Genomic DNA, 23,318 nt, shown 5'->3' with positions numbered 1-23,318 from the left:
AAAATAATTGTTTTGCAGGATCCTTGCTGCCATCATCTGGGAAATCCAGGGTCAATATCAGATCAGAAAGCTTGTCCAGAATGTACATTTCTTTTTTCAAGGGAACCTATAATGTGTTTCTAGAATATGTTAAATCCCAACCATTAAGTTTTATTTTATAATGACTACAAGCCTTTTTGTTCCTCTGATTTAATTTCAATTGATTTATCCTGATTCAGACATTCAAGTGGGCAAACCAAATTTAAGTCTTTTTGGAACAGAGTGTGCTGCAAACTTTTTATTTTTTGGAATGAGTATGGACAATTTTCTTCCAAGAAGAGTTTCAACGGGGTTTTTTTCTGCCGTTCAATTGAATCCAGTTTTCAGAAACCATCTGGACAAGTCCCTGTTGGCAAGGTTTTCCAAAAGTGGCTTGCCATTGCCCATTTCCTCTAGGGCTGAGAGAAAATGGTTAGCCCAAGGATTCCCAGCTGCCTTTGTGCCTAAAGCAGAACTGGAACTCACAGTCTCCCAGTTTCTAATCTGAAGTTTTAAACACTACTCTAAACTTACTGTCTTCAAAAGTATATTGGATTTTTAAAACTTGGCAACATGATACATTAATAATCTACACTGACATTGGTATAAAAATAGAACTGAAACAATACTTATACCAGAGTTCTTCAAACTTGGCAGCTTTAAAACTTGTGGACTTCAACTCCCATAATTCTCCAGCCAGCATAGCTGGTTGGAGAATTCTGGGAGTTGAAGTCCATAAGTCTTAAAGCTGCCAAGTTTGGGGACCCCTGACTTATACTAATGTAATTCAGAACAACCAAAATATGAATTTTGATGTCTATTTAACAGATTTATAGGACTATCAGAGTCAAAGTGACTATGAATGATGTACATCAGAAACAAAACAATAAACAAAGTCAATAACCAAACCGTGTTTAAAAAGAAGTTGCTCTTACATTTGTCTGTATGGAATTTTTAACAACTTTAATACCGTATTTTCCAGCGTATAAGACGACTTAACACATGAAAATCTTCTCAAAAGTGGGGAGGTCATCTTATATGCCAGGTGTCGTTCTCCTGTAACCAGGCAGACCAGCCCAAAAGGCTCTGACGAGCCAAGCTCTGACCATCCCAGCTGAGTTGCCTGCTAATCAGGCAACTCAGCTTGGATCGCCAGAGCCATGTAAAAGGATAAAACTTTTTTTCTTTTACATGGCTCTGGCGATCCAAGCTCTGACGATCCCAGCTGAGTTGCCTGCTAATCAGGCAACTCAGCTGGGATCACCAGAGCCATGTAAAAGGAAAAAAGTTTTCCCCCTCCAGCTTGCTTACCTTAGCTGCTAGTCGCAACGCTTGCTTTGCTTCGCTTGCCTGAATCCATTCCATCAGCAAGCAACTCCCTGCCTGCAATCAAGCAGGCAGGGAGTTGTGGACTTCAACTCCCAGAATTCCTCAGCCAGCAAAACAAAGCTGGCTGAGGAATTCTGGGAGTTGAAGTCTACAAGTCTTAAAGTTGCCAAGGTTGGAGACCCCTGTTCTATTGGGTAAGTTTTTTTCCCCTTTGGGAGCTTTAAAAAAAATAGTTAATTGGGGTTTTTTTTAGTTGTTCTTTTTTAGACCTAGCCATTTAAAGTTTAGGAAGTTTTAAATTTAGCTTTCATATAAAAATAAAAATAAAAATAATATTTGTGCAGCTTTCTGAGATTTAGTGTGTTTCTGTAGTGTTTCACTCTAACTACACAAACACACAAAATCTCACAAAGCTGTATATGGAATTTTGGGTGTGTAAAGTGTGAAAGTTGGGTTTTTGGGCTTTTTGTGGCTGTATGAGGTTCCTGCTTGTTGCAGGGGCCATTTTGGGTCTAGCACAGCTGCTTTTACATTGTTGGTGAGCTAGTTGATGTTTTTTAATTTTTATTTGGTGTGCGTTGGAAGAGGGGTAGTCTTATATGGCGAGTATAGCCCAAACCCTATATTTTAACAGGAAAAGTCGGGGGCCGTCTTATATGCCGGAAAATACGGTAATTTGTCTGCAAGGTGGTACATGAATTTTATTTTTATTCTAATAGATGGATTCCTTATTTTATTAGATGTACATCTAGTTATTCTCCGGGACAGTCAGAATGCATAACTTAATAATAATATATTTGAAAATAAAGTAACTGGTACTCTAGAGTAGCTGTAATATATGGACGTTTTAGGTCTTGAAACTTTTCAGATAGGAAAATTTTATGTGTATTTATAATTTAACAAATTATACCTTTTGTGTGCAGCTTGGCAAAAGAAAAGGTTATGTATGAAAAAGAAGCAAAGCAACAAGAAGAAAAGATTGAAAAGATGAAAGCTGAAGATGGAGATAACTATGCAATTAAAAAGCAGGTAAAGTTCATGAGTGAGTGGCTGCTTCTGGGTGGGGGAGGGAGCGAAGTATTTGTAAGACTCACTGGGAAATTGGCACTGTTGAAAATGAAGATCACATGACTGCAGCAGCACTGAAGCAGCCACAATTTTCCCAAATGTCATTTCCGCGAGAGTCATGGGTCCAAATTATAACATAATTTGAATACAATTGTTTAACAATTGGGAGCTGCAAGTCTGCCACTAAGCAATGTGGTTCTTAAATGAAACATTACATGAACTTAACAAGCTTACAATTTCACTTCCATGATGGTCATTAACTAAATCACCTGCAAAACATCATTATGACTCTGCTTTGCAATTTTACTTCAGTTTTCTTCAATAAATCTGGTTTTCAGAATCCAGTTCTGAAGTATATAAATGGCGATCACCTCAGCATTGTGATGCTTTGACAGTCATAAGTGCAAGGACTAATCATAAAGTTAACTTTTCAGTGCTTCGTACCATTGAACGGGTTACTAAACAGTTACTAATCTGTTAAAAACTAGCTGTAGTCCAAGTCCAGTAGCTAATAAGTATAATTAAAAAAATATTCTTATCAACTGCTCTATAGGAAGGGAAAAGCAATAATGAAAATTCCAAGTTAGAATTTGTATATTTGGAATATATCATTGGATATTCCTTAGTGCACTCTGAATGTTGCAAAAAGTGAAATATCTATGCTGCCTATATACCAACTTTATCTTGGAATCTTTTCACAACTATGTATAGTCGTGTATACTGAACCTTATTTATAGTTCTAGAAATTACTGTTTCTGTTGGAATCTTCATGCTTAGTAATTTGCTAATTGATTTTTATTTCTAGCTACATTATACAGATATTTTTTTACAGATCTTTTCAGTTCATAAATTTGAGAGTTGAAAATACTCCATTAAAAAAAGGATGGTGTTGTGGAAAATTACAACATTGTCTTCTGGAGATGTATACAAGATGTTCAAATACATTGGGGTGCCAGATCAGTAATTTCTCACAAAAAGCATGGTGAGAATAATCTTTCGCCTAAAACAAAACCCAAGGATGAGTAATAACTTTTTTATGCATGATAAGCATCAAAAATATGAGCCTGCTGGTCTTTGCTTTTCATTTTTCTTTACCTTTTTCTCAGTCAGAACCTCCTGCAGTGAGCATCCAATGTGATCAATAACTCAATAACTTTTTTCATGCAGTAATTATCTCTGTGCGGTATTATCTGAACACTGTTTTTATTTATTACCCAAAAGATGTAGGAGATATTTATATAACCAGCTGATCCCATTTTGGATGAAGCTGTTTCTAACCGCAGGGGAAATAGTTTATATCAAATAGTATTTTAAATAACTATTTCATAGAAAGCTTTCTAATAGTTTTTGCTTGAAGGTAGAAATAATATTGAATACTCTTTCTTTAATAAAATACTGTTTATGCGTATGAATATATACATCAATGTGAGGTCTGGTTTTAGGCAGCTAATATCAAAATGGAAAGTTATCTCTTATTTCACTTTTTAGACTGAGATCTTGCAAGAATCTCGAATGATGATTCCTGATTGCCAACGCCGACTAGAAGCTGCACATTCTGACCTTGTTCAACTATTAGTAAGTATGGAAGAGGAATTTTTCTATAGGACTGCCAGCTGAACTTAGATTAGTTTATACATCTTGTTTTGATATATTACCAACTGTTAATGTGCATATCTCATTATTGCCAGCTCTTCAAAATAGACACATTAAAAATATGAATATATGAATATTTAAGAATAAAATTGGCAGTTTTACAGAAAAAGTATACTTCTTGAGACTTATTTATGTTTAAATGGCCAACTCAAAATAGTCTTCCTCCCCCCCTCTGTTTTTCAGTGATTTAAGAATTTCCATTTACAATCAGTCAGTTAATGCTTGATGCGAAATTTTAATCAGATGTTTAAATTGAAATATGGTTGATATAAAATATATGAAATGCAACGGGTGAAATATCAAAGTTGGCTTGAGGTAAGCAGGTTGACAATTAAGCTTGAGTATTGTGTGGAAATATAGTGGAAAGAAAATCATTTGTGGGTATTGGGATAAAAGAGAAACAAGAGCATAATCAGTCACTGAACATAATTCTTAAATGGGAGCTTTAGACAACCCTGTATTTAAGTTAGACTTTAAAAGAAATAACTTAAATATTTGCAGTACCAGTTCTTCTGAAAATTGCCATAGTCTTACTTTTCAGAATGACTGCTCTAAAGTGTTGGAAGCTATGCTTCAATGTATTAACAAATACAGAGCCTGATTCGTATGTTTTCCTCTTCAAGTCTATTTCAGAGTTGTAAGCTAAAGGAAATTTTCTAACCCAGCATTCACTGTTTATTAAAAGTTCTCATAGCTTTAGGAAACATTTCTTCAGCTGTGGCGCATAGGATCTTCATTTTAGATCTTTTCTGGAAGCTTTTTTCTGTAGCAATAGAAATAGCACTCAAACGGTTTAGAATCGGCATCCTTATTGGTAACACCAAAGGCAAAACTTGTTTAGCATCCTGTTTTTGACAGTAGAAAATCAGATGTTGCCAAGCCCAGAGTCAACACAATGAAGTCCAGTCAAGGTTCAGTCCTTTATTTGCTTACAGCTAATGGGCAGAATCTTGTCAAATGATGAAAGCTATACTCTTCTAACCTACTAGATATACCCTGTTTTCCTAAAAACAAAACCCAATCAGAAAATAAGCCATAGCATGATTTTTCAGGATGCTTGTAATTTAAACTCTACCCCAAAAATAAGCCCCAGTTAAGCAACCAAGAGGGATGCTGTACTGAATTGTATTTCCCCCAAAATAAGACCTAACCAGAAAATAAGCTCCAATGCGTCTTTTGGAGCAAAAATTGATATAAGACCTGGTCTTATTTTCATGGAAACATGAGTATCCTGAGAGATTCTAGGGCAGGGCTTATCTGAATCTCTTCTCCTATCCCCCATTCAGTTTGGGACTGTGTAGTCTCTTAATCCGGGCCTCTCTCTGGTAACCCAAACCCACCCACCCCCCACAGTACTTCAGGTGCACATTCCAGCACAAATGCCTTTGGGAAACCTTCATGTAGGATATAATTGCTTTCTCCTGCTGCTTTCTCCCAAAAATTGATGTTCATAGATAGATAGATAGATAGATAGATAGATAGATAGATAGATAGATAGATAGATAGATATTTAATTATTTAATTATTTAATTATTTAATTATTTTATTTGATTTCTATACCGCCCTACTCCCGAAGGACTCAGGGCGGTGCACAGCCAAACAATAAAATACATACATACAAAATTTAAAAGTGGAATTAAAATCAAATTAAATAGCTTTGGCCCAGACAAATTAAAACCCCAATCAATTTAAAACCAATTTTAAAATTTGAATATATAAAATACTAAAAAATATTAAAAATTAAAAATCTTTTATAAAAGAGGGAGAAAATTAGGCCAGGCCCGCCTGGTGAAATAAAAAGGTCTTTAAAGCGCAGCGGAAGGTGCGCAGATCCGGGATCCTCCGTATCTCCAGGGGGAGCTCGTTCCAGTTCGGCATTGTTTGGCCGACGGCACCCGGAGGAGCCCCTCTCTATGGGAGCGTACCGGCTGGTGGGAGGCTATTGGTGGTAGTAGGTGGTCCCACAAGTACCCAGGTCCTGAGCCATGGAGCGCTTTAAAGGTGGTAACCAAAACCTTGAAGCGCACCCGGAAGACCACCGGGAGCCAGTGCAGCTCGCGCAGGAGGGGTGTTACATGGGAACGCCATGTCGCTCCCATTACCATCCGCGCGGCCGCACTCTGCGCCAGTTGGAGCCTCCAGGTGCTCCTCAAGGGGAGCCCCATGTAGAGAGCGTTACAATAGTCCAGACGGGAGGTGACAAGGGCATGAGTGACTGTGTGTAAAGAGTCCCGATCCAGAAAGGGACACAACTGGCGAATCAGGCGAACCTGATGAAAAATCCTCCCGGTCACGGCCGTCAAGTGCTCAGCCATGAGTCCAGGAGGACGCCCAAGTTGCGAGCCCTCTCCGTGGGGCCCAGCGATTCGCCCCCAATAATCAGCGATGGCATCAACTGACTATATCGGGACGTTGGAAACCACAGCCACTCGGTCTTGGATGGGTTGAGCCTGAGCCTATTCCTCCCCATCCAGATCCGCACGGCCTCCAGGCACCGGGACATCACTTCAAGGGCATCGTTGGGGTGGTCTGGGGTGGAGATGTACTGCTGGGTGTCGTCAGCATACTGGTGGTACTTCACCCCAAAACCACGGATGATCTCGCCCAGTGGCTTCACATAAATGTTGAACAGGAGGGGCGAGAGGACCGACCCTTGCGGCACTCCGCATATGAGGGGCCTCGGGGTCGACCTCTGCCCCCCTATCAACACAGACTGCGACCGGTCAGAGAGAAAGGAGGAGAACCACTGCAACACAGTGCCTCCCACCCCTAACTCTTCCAACCGGTGCAGCATGATACCATGGTCGATGGTATCAAAAGCCGCTGAGAGATCTAATAGGACCAGGACAGAGGAGCACCCCCTGTCCCGAGCCCTCTAGAGATCATCAACCAACGCGACCAATGCCGTTTCCATGCTGTACCGGGCCTGAAGCCCAACTGGAACGGATCCAGATACGTCGTTTCATCCAGGTGCTGGGGGAGCTGTCGCGCAACCACACTCTCAACAACCTTCACCACAAAGCGAAGGTTGGAGACCGGACGATAGTTGGCCAATATTGCCGGATCCAGGGACGGCTTCTTGAGGAGAGGCCTCACCACCGCCTCTTTTAAGGCGGCGGGAAAGTCACCCTCACCCAAGGAAGCATTTATAATCCCTTGGAGCCAGCCTCATGTCACTTCCCGGGAAGCCAGCACTAACCAGGAAGGACATGGGTCCAATAAACAAGTGGTCGCATTCAGTCTGCCCAGAATCCTGTCCACGTCCTCAGGAGTCACAGGATCAAACTCATCCCAGATAACATTCTCAAGACCTGCCCCTGTCTCTCCCACCCAGTTGGAGTTCAAATCTTCCCGAATCTGAGTGATTTTGTCATACAGATACTGAACAAAATCCTCGGCTCTACCCTCCAAGGGGTCCTCCCGTGCTTCCTGATATGTTGGCTATTGTTTATGAGATACTATCATCACAGCTAATGTAGTCATTAATGGTATCTAATCTTGTTTCAGGTGTATTAGGCTGATTGGCATCACCTTGTGGCAGCTTTAAATTCCATATATTGTATATGAAAAAGGATTTCATTTTTGTCTTCTTACAATTGGATTTAAATCTCCAGATAAGGCTTACCAATTTAAAGATGGACTTTTGCGGAACACCATCTGAAATACCAGACAGTACTGTTTTAAATTAACTATAACAAAGTCCACGTATCTTGTCCTAGCCAAATAACTCTATGATCCCATTGTTTATTATTCCTAATGCCATTGGTACTAATAACAACAATTTCAGCATTATAGGATGTTATTTCTAAAGGTTGGAGGCATACTTTTAAAAATATTTAGAAGTTTTTATTTATTTTCAGGAAAATGAAAAAGAGTTGGAAGAAACTGAAGAATATAAAGATGCACAATCAGTACTGGGATCGATAAAGTTAGAAGCCTAGACTGATTTTTCCCCACGTAATGAATATGCTTCAATGTTGGGTCCATTGCTACTTTTTACAGTTTGGTCATTGCTATACATTTGTTCTAGTAATAATAAGAATGATAGTGTACTAAAATTGTATTTTATGCTATTACAAATTATTTAGTTCTTTTTATTTAATTTTTTGAGGAAAGCATTGTATAATCATACGAGATAAAAATAAAAACTTAAATCAAAACAAAAGAGCATTTTTCTAATTATTTTTAGCATAAATAATATATCCAGGATTGAATCAGGCTATCAACTGCATTCTCTGCCCCTAATAATGGGTACTGTTTCTGATTCTCATTTGCACATAATTTTCAGGAATTTACTAATATCCAGAATCCAAGATTTTTATCCATTGAAGTCAATGATGAGATAATAAGAAATACAGGTAGTCCTCGATTTACAATAGTTCATTTAGCAACTGTTCGAAGGCACAACAGCAGTGAAAAAAGTAACATGACCATTTTTCAGTTTTGACCATTGCAGCATCTCCATGGTCATGTGATTTACATTTGGATGCTTGGCAACTGACTCACATTTATGAGGATTGCAGTGTCCCCAGGTCATCTGATCCCCTTTTGCGACCTTCTGACAAGCAAAGTCAGTGGGGAAACCAGATTCACTTGACAGCTCTGTAACTTATTTAAGAACTGCAATGATTCACTTAACAAATGTGGTGAGAAAAGTCGTAAAATGGGACAAAAGTCACTTAACAAATTTCTCACTTAACAACATAAATTTTGGGCTGAATTGTGGTTGTAAATTGAGGACTACCTATAGAAAGTTTGATTCAAAACATGAGTGAGGGGAGTTTAACATTTCTCAGCAATTATTGCAGTTGTGAAAATATGTGTACTTGCATGTATTGGATTTATATACTGCTATTCTGCACACTTGAGCATCTCCAAAGGATTTCACAACCAATACATTTCTCCTCTTGTGCCACATCCAAACAACATGCTCATTTTTTTTCAATGGCTTGCCATAAGTAAGTATTACAGTACTACAAGTGCTAGGATGTCAAGTTTCTCTAACAACAAGGAACAGAAATGGTATTGGTAAATTCTTCATTGTGGAACTCAGACATAAAGAGCCTTGATGGCGCAGCAGATTAAAGTGGTGGTAAGTGACACCAACTGACTGCAATTACTGCAAGTTCGAATCTCACCAAGCTCAAGGTTGACTCAGCCTTCCATCCTTTCGAGGTAGGTAAAATGAGGACCCGGATTGTGGGGGCAATAAACTGACTTTGTATAAAAAAGAACACTGCTGGGTGGAGCCAAAAGCCCTACTAAGCAGGTATATACAAAAGTATGAAGGCTATTGCTTAATGCATTGTAAGCCACCCTGAGTCTCCGGAGAAGGGCAGCATATAAATTGAACCAATAAATAAATAAATTACTGTATTTCTCCCATGTATATTGTAGAGATTTGTATGCCAACAGAAGATTAAAATTGTTTTGTTTGTCTGCAAAATTCTGATATCCAGAATTTAAAGAGAGAGGGGGAGGGGGAGAGAGAGAGAGATACATAGATAGATACATAGATATAATTTTTTATTGGCCAAGTGTAATTGGACACACAAGGAATTTGTCTTTGGTGCATATGCTCTCAGTGTACAGAAAAAAAAAGATCTAATAAAGGACTCAGTGTACATAAAAAGAAAAGATATATTTGTCAAGAATCATAAGGTACAACACTTAATGATAGTCATAGGGTATAAATAAGCAATTGAATCATACTAGGAAACAATCAATATAAATCGTAAGGATACAGCCACAAGCTACAGTCATAAGTGGGAGGAGATGGATGATAGGAACAATGAGATATTCAAATCTCTTAAAACAGAGTTCTATTAATATAAATTCATTCATCGCCATTCTCCAGAGTGCCCCAAATAACTTCCAACACCTTTTATATCATCTTAACACCTGTTTTGAAAAAGCCTTTTACACTGACTTCCTTGTTGGTTAGAATCCTGCATTATTGGCATCCTAGATCATGTGAAAAGAGCCAATGTATAAAATATATAAAGGGTTCGCTTCCTGCACGTATTAGTATCAAGTAGAGTTATTTTTTCAGGAGGCTGTCATGCCTTGAATAACATCAGCAGAGGATGTGAGTATTACGGATAACATAATACTTAATATAGCTGTTATAGTCTCAAATTATGCTGAAACAGTATATTGCTTGCCCATGATATTAGACTGAAAAACTAAGATTGGAGAATTTGTTGCAATGACAAAATTGACATATTGCAACAGAAGTTTAACTAAATTCAAGTAGAAATAGCCTCCCTTATTTACAGTATATCAAAGAGATAGATTTAGATAAGGAATATTATTCTCAGGACTCACTACTAATGATTGAAAGTTCAAATATGGTTAGGGGATGGGTATGCAAATAGGGAAAGGGAAGATATATCAAAACATAAATTACTTCTTGTTTTACTATGTATTTTTAATACAAATGTAACCATTGATTTTCCTTTTAAAAAACATTCTTTGTATTTTAATATTTGTTTTTTCTACTTACTTTGTATTTCAGTATTTTAACAATAAACATATGGAAAAAATAAATAAAATGGTATGTATTCAAGACCCTAAATAGGGCAAATGTATCTAGGAGATATTTTCACCCATCCTGGTCACCAATATCTCTCTAAGCTGGAAATCTTTTGTAAATGGTGCGTATCCAAAGATCACAGAATACTAGTGGATTTAAATCATAGCATAAACTTCCTGAGCTCAAAGTGATAGTGTTGGCTGCTTTCCCTTTCCCCCAAAAATAGAACCCAATGAAATTGAACACTGAAAGAATCAAGATGGACAAAAGAATATTTGTTTGCACAATTTGTAATAAAATTTTGGAATTTGCTACCATGAAGTATGCTGGTTACCAGCTTGGCTGACTTCAAAGAAGGTTGGACTAATTTATAGAAGTCATAGGGATCGGTGACTAATAGCTTTGGTGGCAGTGTAGCTGCTTTGGAAAGCCATCAGCTGGGAGATGAGTAGGCTTCCTTGTGCAGTTGGCTGGCTGCTGTGTGAACAGGCTAATGGCCTAAATCAGCATCCCTCAACCAGGGACCAGTTCCATGGAGAAAAACTGGAGGGGTGTGGTTTTGCAAGCTGCCTGCATCCCATGGATGGGGCTTCGATTGATTCTATGGCCCAGTTCTAGCATGCTGTGGCCCAGTGGCGGTCTGCTTATATTCTTATGTACAATAACATGGCCTCAGTAAAGTGATGTACTAGGATGAAATCAAATCCTGTTATTAAGATAGTGGAAGGGGCAATGTTACATCATTGTCTCAACAGAACATGACGGGGACTCCTTCAATATGACTGATTTATTTTATCACATATAGAAACTGCCCATTTCCCCCACAGAGACTCTGATCTAACATGGACATGGGATAGTGGAGTTTATATTCACAGATGTTCTACAAGATTTGTCCGACCTTCAGAATATCTCTTTACTTCACCAGAAACCATAAGCTAAGACAGCTCCAGTTCTGTATGGAAGGAGCCCTACCCTCAAATGTTATGAATATTAAAATCTCTTTAAATATATGAAACAAGCTGGATGAATGAAAAGCTATCAAAATGGGCCTTTAAGAGGACCAAGGATTGATGCCAGTCAAGCAATCTTTCCCTTCCAGCACACCTGCCTTGACAATTAGGGTCAATGATCACCATGCCAGGTGGATCAAAGCTTGAGTATCCTACTATGGAACCTACTGAGCAGGTACAGAGGGCACCTCCACTAAAAGGAGTCACTATTTGCCTTTGCCACTATATTTAAGAGGGACTGCTGACAACATTTGCAAAGAGGAAATTATTTGGAAAAGTTGCTTGTGGACAAGGATAGAATTACCTTTTTGATTACCTTTTGATTATTCAATTAGGATGAGCTTCTAAATGCAGCTAGAACTGGGAACACACAGACTTTTGTTCTTCACAAGCAATTTAAGAAACTCAATATTATATTGCAATAGTTATTCCAGTTTCTAGCAGTGTATGTTTTAAATCCAGGGTATGCAACTAACTAGGGCAGTGATGGCTAACCTTTTTGCCATTGCGTGCCAAAAGCGGGGGGAACGCGGTGGGGTCACACGCACACGTGCCCACATCCATAATTCTATGTGCCACCCCGGGCTCCCCCCACTTTTAGCACATGATGGCACGGTGGGCCCGGTAGGCCCATTTTTTGCTCTCCCCAGGCTCCAGAGCAAAAACGGCCTTCCCCTCCCCCAGAGGCCCTTTGGAGGCTGGAAACAATGTGTTTCCTGACTTCTGGTGGGCCCAGAAGGCCTGAAAATCAGCTGGCTGGCACACACATCCATGCCGGAGCTGAGCTCACGTGCCCACCGATATGGCTCCACGTGCCACCTGTGGCACCCGTGCCATAGGTTTGCCATCATGGAACTAGGGCAAACAGCCACACTATAAATGCATTATTTTAAATATATTAAAACTATGTATAATGAATATGACTGCCAGCTCTGTTTTTTAATAATGTTTTCCTTCTGCTACATTAAAAGTGATCATTTGGGGGCAATTCTTCAAAACGCTCTAGAGTAGGGATGTCAAACTTGATTTATTGAGGGCCGCATCAGGGTTGTGTTTGACCTCAGGAGGCTGGGTGGGCGTGGCCAGGACAGGTGTGGCCAGATAGACGTCACTTGTGTCAGGGGCACCTGGTAGCCCTGGTGGCCCAGGCGGGGCTGGGGGTGGATCCTCCTGCAGCCCTCTGCCAGCAAAAACAGAGCCCGGGGTCTCCCTTTTCGCTGGCAGAGGCACTGTGGGCCAATCCTTCTCTATTTTGAGGGCACCCCACAGGCTGGATCCGGCCCACGGGCCTTGAGTTTGTCACCCCTGCTCTAGAGCTTCTTGAGTGTTTGGGGAAAGTATGCAACCCTATGACGGACTCTATACCTCTGGCACAATTTTGTATACAACTATTTTTTATAAAATTGCTCTAGTGGATCTAACATCTTTGAAAAGGTTATATGTTTTCTATACAACAGAGGGGATGGAAAGTTGTTGCAGTGTTGAAAAAACTATCATGCAGATCAGATACTTATTTCTCAGTTATGCTATTGAAGTGCACAAAGGCTGGGTCAACAAATGATAGCCGCTTCTAAATCTGTCTTAACCACTGCGTTAAGAACTCTCTGGTTCAACATTCTAACATTTAAATTTCAGTTTGCATTTTCCAGTTTTTTTTTTTTTTTGTTCAGATTTCAGTTCTGTTTCCCTTGATAACCTCTCTGGTTCAGGCTGGTTTTTCAAATGCTTGAATATAGTCAAAAGTAACATTTTAAATAAGTTAAACACAATATGCTACCTGCTACCATCAATAGCCTCCCACCGGCCGGTACGCTCCCATAGAGAGGGGCTCCTCCGGGTGCCGTCGGCCAAACAATGTCGACTGGCGGCCCCTAGGGGGAGAGCCTTCTCTGTGGGGGCACCTATGATCTGGAACGAGCTCCCCCCGGAGATACGGAGGATCCCGGATCTGCGCACCTTCCGTCGCGCGCTTAAAACGTTTTTATTTCATCAAGCTGGCCTGGCCTAAATCTTCTCCTCTTTTAAATTTAAATTTTAAATTTTAAATACAAATTTTAATTTGTTATGGGGTATTTTAAAATTCAGCCAAATTATTTAATTCGTTTTAATCTATTTTAAATTTTGTATCTCTGTGTTTTATCTTCTGGCTGTTCACCGCCCTGAGTCCTTCGGGAGAAGGGCGATATAGAAATTTAATAAAATAAATAAAATAAATAAATAAAATAAATATGGTCACTATTTCATTTTTTTTATTGGAGAGGCTTTATGATGCTTCCTCATTTTGAAGTAAATTCTTCATACATAGTTCATAGTGTGTAGAATTTCAGCTGCTAACTGAAGATACTGGCAATGTTTTCATTTTGTTGCAGCTGCTGTTTTGAGGACTCTTCACAAGCAAGTCTTACTATAACTACTGTTGTACTTTCCAAAATATGAATATTGTTTGATTTTTTATAAAACATTTTTCAAACCATTGTGTAAGGAAAGCTAAGTGGAGGAAGCCATTTAGGCCAATGAATCCAATTCTCTGTTCAACACAAGAATCCAATTTAAAGCATTTGTGCCAAATGGCAGACCATGGAATCAAACAAATTTGAACACTGAAACAGAATGATCAAATGCCTTTCATGACATAGCAAAGCTCTTTGAACCATTCCTTCTTAGATAATGCGTTATTGCATTTGCTTTAGCTTCAAGTGCTGTTCAGGAAAAAAATATTGCAGTAAGATGAATGTCCAAACATCTAAGTTAAAACTTTTGTTGTATCTGATGGCAAACCATGACTGGTGAAGCTTGTTGAATAAATGTTTGTATCTGATATGAACTTCTTTTTCATTCACTTTAAAACTTTTTCAACTGAGCCCAAAATTTCTGTTCTTAAGTTAAACACTTAAGTGTATTTTGCCTGATTTTATGACCTGTCCTGCCACAGTTGTTAAGTTAATCAGTGTAGTTGATAAATTAGTAATCTGGATGTTAAATGATCACATGACCCTGGGTCACTGCAACTATCATAAATATGAACCAATTGCCAAGCATCTGAATTTTGATCATATGATCATGGGAATTCTGCAATTTGAAAAAATGATCATAAATTTCTGAGCTGTTGTAACTTTGATCACTAAATGAACTATTGTAAGTCAAAGACAACCTGTACTTCAATATGATGGTTCATTAAAATATGTACATTATAAATTGATGATTATAAATCAGGAATACTGAGTGTCATGTGGTTTAATGACCTGAAAGTATTTCTAAACAAAGGAAAGTGTCTCAGTGAAAAATGAAACTTACCTAATCTCCTAACATCTATCCTGCAAAGTAGACACAGTGAGATATGAATGTTTAGATCAGTCCATTTGGTCATTTCCTTTGCTCTTGATGATTATTTGTGACCAATCAAACATATTAATAAAAATCTTCAGTGCTTAACTGGGATTCAGTTAATGTAAACCAGCATTGCAAAAATGATTTATGGCTAATAGTTCAGACTAGATTAGTTTCATTTTTCCTACCATAGCATTATACAAAGTACAATACAATTACTTGCACACTGAACATCTATTCAGGGTTGTCTAACTCCACAATTTTTGCTTCTAATCAATGTTTCAGGTTGGATTTTTTGGGAATCAAGTTAAGTAGTGGGCTTTTTCATGAACAGCTTATTGTTTGTGGTCTTGATCAGAAATTCCACCCAGCATAGGAAAAGGTTGCAAGTACTATATATTTGCTGAATGTTGCTGTACTCAGATATGTGTAACAGCAGTACAAATTGTTTTTATTGTTTATAGAGTTGACAGCTATAAATGTAAGTATTCTTATCCTAATAATAAATATATATTTTTATCCTATAAAGCCTATTGTTAAACTATGAACTTAACATTCTAAATTATACTTTAGTTTGTATGATAAAGAAGTTCAGAAAGACAAAAGATGTGTTGAGTACAATTCCTTTAACCAAGTCATCAAGGTCCAAGAATGGAAAAGCTGAACTCTGACCAGATCTCAAAAGGGGAGCATACCAAACAATCCAAAATATACATGACCATAAACTATGTAATCTGAGTTAACAGTCTCCTCTTTTCTGTTTTATATGATCATGCTGTGGTAATGCTTATGATCAATTTAAAAAGAACCATTGTGGTTTACATTGAATTTACGCAAGAGAAGTGATTCATCTTTCTGATAACAACTTGTTGATCAGAGAGGATACTGGATCTCCTCAAAGAAGAAAACAGTTTGCATTTTATAAGAAAGGGGAAATACAGAAATAAATACACTCTAAAGATGCAAATGAGTAGAAAGGATTAAGAATTAGAAAAAAAACCCATATGGAATATAAATACACACCCAGGTTATATGCTTTGAAAAAACTGTTGCAGTGTAGAAACTCACACCTAACAGTCTAAAATGAGATTGAAAGAAATAGTTAAAAGTTAACACTCAAGTAAATTATGCTCAGGGCAGGGCTTTTCACCACAATAAATGAGGGAATTAATCATGAGGTCTAAGACTTTTAACTATCAGGCCCTGACTACAAGAAGCAAGGGTAAATAACCATTTTATAGATCCCCAAGTCTAAAATCAAAATGCCCTAAAAGGAGCAAAGAAAATGAACATCACTAAACCAGAAAGAACAAAACACTGCAAACTTTGGAAGGAAGGTAAAGGATAAAGAACTGATCTTGTTGAATTAAAATAGGAACAAAAGCACCCACTAGATATGGTAGATATGAAGCTGGGCAGGAGATACAGATGCAAAGTGGAGTCACAAAACAAGATCAATTAAACAAGATCAATTTCACTTTCAACAAATGCACCAGGAAATTGTTGTCTCCTTTTGAATCTAGCTTTTCCCAAAGACAAGGCCAGCAAATATCAGAAATCTATCTTCTTAGGTCCGGGGTTTAACACCTTGTGAGTTTAAATTTTATAATATAGTCTATTCTTAGTTTAGATAATGTTGATTTTACCATGAAAGCATGTGCATCTTAGGACAGAAGAATCATGCTAAATGTGCTTAATATACCAAGGTCCCAATTGCTTTTAAATCATGGAATCTCCCATCCCTAGTCCATAAAATAGAACAGGCCAGGAAAAACTGCTCCAAATTCCCATCCACTGCATCTGTCTTGTGAGGCATTCTAAATTTGGAATAAAATACATGTAACAATCACAAAAAAGGGCTAATCACAAATGTCTTTTTTATTTTCTTGTAACGGGGCACATTAGGTATTGGATTAAGGATTTAGAAATTTCAATTATAGGTTGTAAATCATGCACGAGTACAAGTATGTTCAGTTAACATTTACTTTTCAGTTATTTCCTAGGATACTCTCCAGTTATTTCTTCCAGTATACCTGCTACTAAGTAAATAATATTTAATTCAGTGTTTTTCAACTTTGACACCTTTTAGATGTGTGAACTTCAACTTCCAGAATCCCACGGCCAAGCATGCTGGCTAAGGAATTCTGGGGATGGAAATCCATACATCTTAAAGATCCTAAGGTTGAAAAACACTGAATTTCTAGCTGCCCAAAGATAGCTGCATTATATGATGTTCAGTGATCTTTTCAGTCCCCTAGCATGGACACTTTATTATGACTATTTGTTATTGGTGCAGCAGACTAAAGTACTGTTAAGTAGCACCAGCTGCCTGCAATTACTGCAAGTTCGAATCTCACCAGGCTCAAGGTCGACTCAGCCTTCCATCCTTTCGAGGTAGGTAAAATGAGAACCCGGATTGTGGGGGCAATAAGCTGACTTTGTATAAAAAAGAACACCGCTTTGGGGCGGGGGGGGGCGAAAGCCCTACTAAGCAGGTATATACAAAAGTATGAAGGCAATTGCTTAATGCATTGTAAGCCGCCCTGAGTCCCCGGAGAAGGGCAGCATATAAATCAAACCAATAAAAAAAAAAAAAAATTTGAAGGGTGCCTGCAAGGAAGAGGCATTAGATATCCCAAACCCTGTATTGTAGGCTTGAACTTTGACAAATTTGTGGGTCCTTTTTAATATCCTTGTAATTTTCATTACTTTACTAAAAGATGTAACATACAACTAGACTGATTGCTACAATTAAAGGCTAATCAGTTTAGAAGTTTTGTGCTAGACCTTGAAATTAACCCTCTAAAAACAATGTAAAGAGATTCACTCATCCGTTCACACTATCACTTGGTTTTGGGTTCTTACCCAGAAAAAAACAAGAACACCATTTGAAAGAGTATCTTTTTTGTAGGTAGTTAACACAGATGTCTTCTTAGTAGAATGTATTCATTATTTGGTTAGTACTTTCCCTTGTCTTTCTCCAAAAGCAACATGGAGACCTCCCTCCCTTCTTTTTATGTTTACACCTTACAAACCCTATGCAGTAGATTGGACTATAAAGATATTGTAGCTTGATTCAGGGGTAATCTTTCCTAAGACAGCTTTACTACAGAACTGGCATATTAATTTAGCTTTTTGCTGTTGCTGAGATCTGTGTACAAATGTTTTGGCTTTTCTATAGCTGTAAAAGATATAATCAGAAGGCAAAGATGGAAATGGAAGTATCATGCTTTTTATTTGATGCTAAAACTGGTCTTCTGCACTGAGATGCTTAATATTAGTGTTGTCTAGCTATGCCATAAAGAGAGCTTTATAAAAATGGGAAACCAGAAATGATGGCATTAGCAATTACTTTGGCTGAAAATGGCTCCAATGGAGGGCAGGACTTGTCTCTTACACTTACCAGGTGGTTTCATCATTTCAATGGCACTGACAACAGAAAATTATAGCACCAGGCAGTTCTTAGAAGAGGATGAGCTACCACTAGGAGAGCCTATTTAACACTATAAGGACGAGAGCTATTCACTATTAGATTCAAAAAAAGTGGTGAGGATAAGAGCAATTAAAAGAAACTATCTGCAAATATTTTATTACATTTTTTTATCTGGAAATAGTTATTCACAACAGTCTTGAGGAATAATCATGCTTTCTGAAAGATGAAGCTGAGCTTTTTTTCTCATTCTCTACACAAAGGATGGGCAGAATTCTGGCTTGCAAAATCTACTTTGTTTCATTACTAGCAGCCCAAATGTCATTTACTGCAAAAGAAAGACATGTAATATTAAAGGTGTTTGAGCCCAGAAATTCAATCTTTACTGGATTGAAGGATTACAGAGTCCTTCTATTCAAGATTAGCTCCTGGTTTTTCCTAGCTTTCTAAATTTAAAAAATATAATTTAAGGCAGCAAGCAACTCATTTTGCAGGTATTGTTAAACATGAGGACCAATGCCTCTTTTGCAAAACAGTAGAGATCAACCTACATGGACCTATCCAGCCATTGCCTATTCCATAAATAGGAGTATATGGAGACACAAGTCACGGAGAAATATAAAATGTATGAGTAGAGCATTTATTGATGGCTGGGAAACCCTTACAGTTTTTTTGCATAAAACAGAAAAAAATGAATTTATGATCAATGGTTTTGACAATTGGACTGGATAATCTAATTTATTTAATTATTTTTCACATTTCCGTACCATCCATCTCCCTCAAAGAAGATCATTTTTTTCAGAGCTTCACTGGGTAAGAGATATGGAAAACCAGCAATTCCTTCACAATCAGAAGCAAATAATATAAATTTTAGATACAATGGCTAACAATTGATTCAATAATCAATTAAATATGAATTAAATACTATATATTATTGATTTAATCAACATGATTTGTAAATGTTTTAATTAAGTATTTATTTATTACAGTAGCTTATATCGTTGCTTCTTCAATTAAAAAGCAAAGAAAATAAAATATAGCAAATGAATGGAACATTCTTTAGCTAACAAGCACTTCAGAAGAGGAGGCAAAGTGACTATGACTCTTCAAACAACAAGTTTGTTCATCTTTGCTTACATTCATTTTCTAAAGAGAGTTGGTTTTTCCTAATTTTTTATGCCTACATTATGTAAACACGGTGAACTATTTTAATTAGCATTAGTTTGATTAGTAGTACAATGAGTAATTGAATAAACGAAACAGCAAGAAATAGAATATATTTGGAAGTAAGTCTTGAGTGGTGCCAACAATATAGTAAGTAGGTTTAGAATTGCAATTAAGAATCCTTTAATTAAGTCACAATTCTACCTTAGAGATTGAATTTTTTAGGGTTTTTACATTTATTAAGAACAATAATATTTAAAAGCTTTTAGACATTTATGAGCACATTTCTTCAATAGACATCTTCTACAGAAAGAATAGATTTATAGACAAATTTATGTGGAGTCCTACAAGATTTGAGTATAATGGAAAATTAATTAAGATTGCCTCATACTAAAAGACCAGCAAAGAAAACCTTAAGGACTTTAATAGTATCTATTAAATGCATAGTTTTAACATTATTTGTAAGAAATACTTTGAATCTTATCTCAACGCAGCTTCTCAGCTATTCAATAAAACAGCTGTTTTTTAAGGTTTTAATAACTTTAATACTTTAAGGAGTTGACTCATTAAAATTAATGTAACTCTGAAAACAGCAGTATTTTATTTCCAGACGTCTTTAATGCTGCTTTAATGAATAGCAGAGAGAAGTTGCATTCACTCCAGGTCTGAATAACTTTGTGCAAATTAGTTTCAAAGCCTGCAACACCCCAATATACAACCATACTTGGTTATCTAACACCCTTGAATTAACTTGGGAGGGGAAATAAATTCCTGTTAGTCACAGCTTGGAAAGGGCTTTCAGGGGGCTTGAGGAAACTTTTAAGTGACCTTGCAGCAATGGTGGGTTGCTTTTGGTTCTGTCCGGTTCTAAAGAACCGGTAGTAAAAGCGGCAGGAGGCTCCACCCACCCACCTGGACATCATAATTGATGATGTGTGCATGCGCGGGCGTGGGCATTCCCGTTGCAAACCAGTAATAAAGGTAAGTAGAACCCACTCCTGCCTTGCAGGGAAAAAGAGACGGAATCCTTGCCATTTTCTGCTTCTGAAGAAGTTACCGATGTTGCATTGTTAAACATTTTAAACTTGATTTAGAAAGGGAGGGGCAACCAGCTCAGTAGCAGATCACATGCTTACTATGGAGTCAGCAGAGAAACGGTTCACATAATAAAATAATCACTGCACCATTGTGATGCAAGCTTTGTCTCTTTCTTACATGCCCTCTGACCCTACAAACGCATACCAAAGAGCTGGAGCTTCTGATGGGAACAATACTTCGTCCCTCATTTTGATAAATGCATCAGATCCTTCAGACACTTCTGTTCCAGATTCAGTCCCAGATAACAGAAGCCTGCACTGGGTTGCTGCTGATGTTGAAGGCTTTCCCAGGTAAATGCACAAACATATCCTTGGATGGACGGCAAAGCAACTCAGACTTGGTCCAATGCTCAACACAGACTCCAGTTCCCTGGAAATGACAGCAGGATCCCCGTGACCTTGTGATACAATGTTTTTCTTAAATTACATTATTTTTCTTTCTAAAAATAAGCAAAGGAGTTGAGATAGCCGAGTTGGCCCTAAAAGTGAACTGTCCTTCCCCATTGATCAATTCGCTTCCATTTCCAAAGTCAGCACAGTGTAATCGAATGCATTGAACCAACTTGGGATGATTGAAAGGGTTTATCAATAGTTCCAAGGGAAAAGGCTGTAAAAGAGGGTTCTGCTTTCCAGAAGTTTTGGATACAACTCCCAGTATCTCTGACTAGTGGCAAAGCTGTCTGTGGATGATGGGGAGATTAACCCGCTCTTGTCAGCAGGCATGTTTGCACAGGAGAGAGATATATCTATAATATATCTCTCTCCTATATATATTATATAGATTCCATATCTATATCTATATCTATATCTATATCTATATGTATAGATATATAGATATACAAAGATGTGGCTGCATCTTTGTGCTTGAAATCCCATCATTTTTAACATGGATTCCATTTCATAACACAACTGAAAAGGGCAATTGTTTCATTCTGCCACCCTCTTAATTTTTTTGATACTCTCTCCCATACAGATGACGCTGTCCTACAGGACATCATGTTGCTGCCAGACAAATTCCATCACACAAATCTCAATTTTAACTCCCTCCCTTGACTCCTTTCATTCATCACACTTACCAGTATTTTCTTCTATGCCCCATCAAAGCCACTGCTGCCCCCACCAAGTTCTGGGAACCCTGTAATGAAGATCTGCAATCTACTACCTTTGCAGCTAATCCACCACTGCTACTTAAAACATAATAGTATCTTTGAAACACATACAGTATACCTAGCAAATCTCTTACAGATAATTCTCATGTGGCAACCACAATTGGGAATGGCAACTTGGCCGTTAACTAAGGTGGTCACTAAGTAAAACTGCAACTGTGCTTATGACCTTACTTTAGCTTTGCTTTGCTTTGCAGATCTGCAAAGGTTGTAAATGTGAGGACTGGTCATAAGTTTTTATCTCCATTGTAACTGCAAACAGTCACTAAATGAAGTGGTTGCTAAACAAGGACTACCTGTATGAAAAAAGGGTTCACTATAAGGTACCACCTAAAAATTAAAATTGTTCTTAGCAAAGCGAATGTTTTGGATAAACATACTGAATGTGCAAGTTTTGTTTCTGGTCTTTCTTAATAATTTTTGTGAGGGGTGTGAGGTAGTGGGTGGATGGGGGTATATGCAGTTATACAATTATATATTTGATTGTATTCTATGTTTATAGTACCCTGTTTCCCCCAAAATAAGACATCCCCTGATAATAAGCCCAATTGGGCTTTTGAGAGCATGGCAATAAAGCCAAGCGCTTATTTCAGGGTTCAAAAAAATATAAGACAGGGTCTTATTTTCAGGCAAACACGGTATTTAAATGAAGGTTAGTCTGTTTCTTTCCCCATGTCATGGGGAAAGTGTACCCAAGTGTATTCTCATCAAGCATTGGTTCAATAGTTCAGCAGTAATTTGTTTATATGGGACAAACTTCAAAGATTAAATGATATAAATACTGTACTTTATACTTGTGGCCTAAAACCTGCAAGATTTCTTTTAACCTTATGGTTTTACTATTTTTTCAGATAGATATTATTTACAATGAAAAGTTCACACATTCAACCAGTAATCATAGACAAAGATGATATATTGAAAAATGCAGACTCCTGATATCCTTCAGATTCTTTAATTCCCTGTGAATGTTTGGGCTTTTGTCTTCTTTTGTTACATTTATGAGTGCAAGCAGATAATTTTGCAGCAACTAATCTAGAATACTTCTATGCAACAGATCCTCAGTGATTTTGTATCAACGGCTATTGATGACCTCTCCAAGGTCTGAAGTTTCTGGAATAGAAGCCGATCAGAAGGGTATATATTGTACAGTCCAACTTCCCTTAAACTCCCAGAGAAGAGAGATATAGGTGTTACATGCTGTGATGCCTCAGTGTATGGGGGTTTACATGATTTCCACACTTGGAGAGAGGTGGGGAAAGAAATTTCTCTATTTTTTGCCTGGTGTATATTCCATATGGTTTGTGGTAAAGTATCTACCAGAATTAAAAGATAAGGTGAAAATGAATCAAACACAAAACTTACTTATTTTTAACTAATATTTCTCAGGACTCTCAGGACTTACCTTTGGTTACATTCAGGGGTGAAATCTAAATTTTTTCCCTACCAGTTCTGTGGGCGTGGCTTTGTGGGCGTGGCAGGGGAAGGATATTGCAAAATCTCCATTCCCATCCCACTCCAGAT

The 23,318-nt window shown here is 37.8% G+C and overlaps 1 protein-coding gene across 1 annotated transcript in view; it reads left to right on the top strand.

The window, feature by feature from the left end:
* TBCA (tubulin folding cofactor A) overlaps positions 1–8,233 on the top strand; it is a 46,337-nt gene extending 38,104 nt beyond the window's left edge. Inside the window, exons 2-4 of the mRNA XM_070935835.1 lie at positions 2,271–2,376; positions 3,904–3,990; positions 7,929–8,233. Coding sequence (XP_070791936.1) covers positions 2,271–2,376; positions 3,904–3,990; positions 7,929–8,009 — 274 coding nt within the window. The 3' untranslated portion in view covers positions 8,010–8,233. The remainder of the gene's footprint in view (positions 1–2,270; positions 2,377–3,903; positions 3,991–7,928) is intronic.
* The last annotated feature ends 15,085 nt before the right edge of the window (positions 8,234–23,318 follow it).

Source organism: Pituophis catenifer, unplaced genomic scaffold (genome assembly GCF_029215685.1).
Source record: "Pituophis catenifer annectens isolate HBS135680 unplaced genomic scaffold, rPitCat1.0.hap2 SCAF_2, whole genome shotgun sequence".
NCBI classification, from domain to species: Eukaryota; Metazoa; Chordata; class Lepidosauria; order Squamata; family Colubridae; genus Pituophis; species Pituophis catenifer.
The sequence above is the reverse complement of the archived record's forward strand: the minus strand, read 5'-3'. Positions and strand labels throughout refer to the sequence as shown.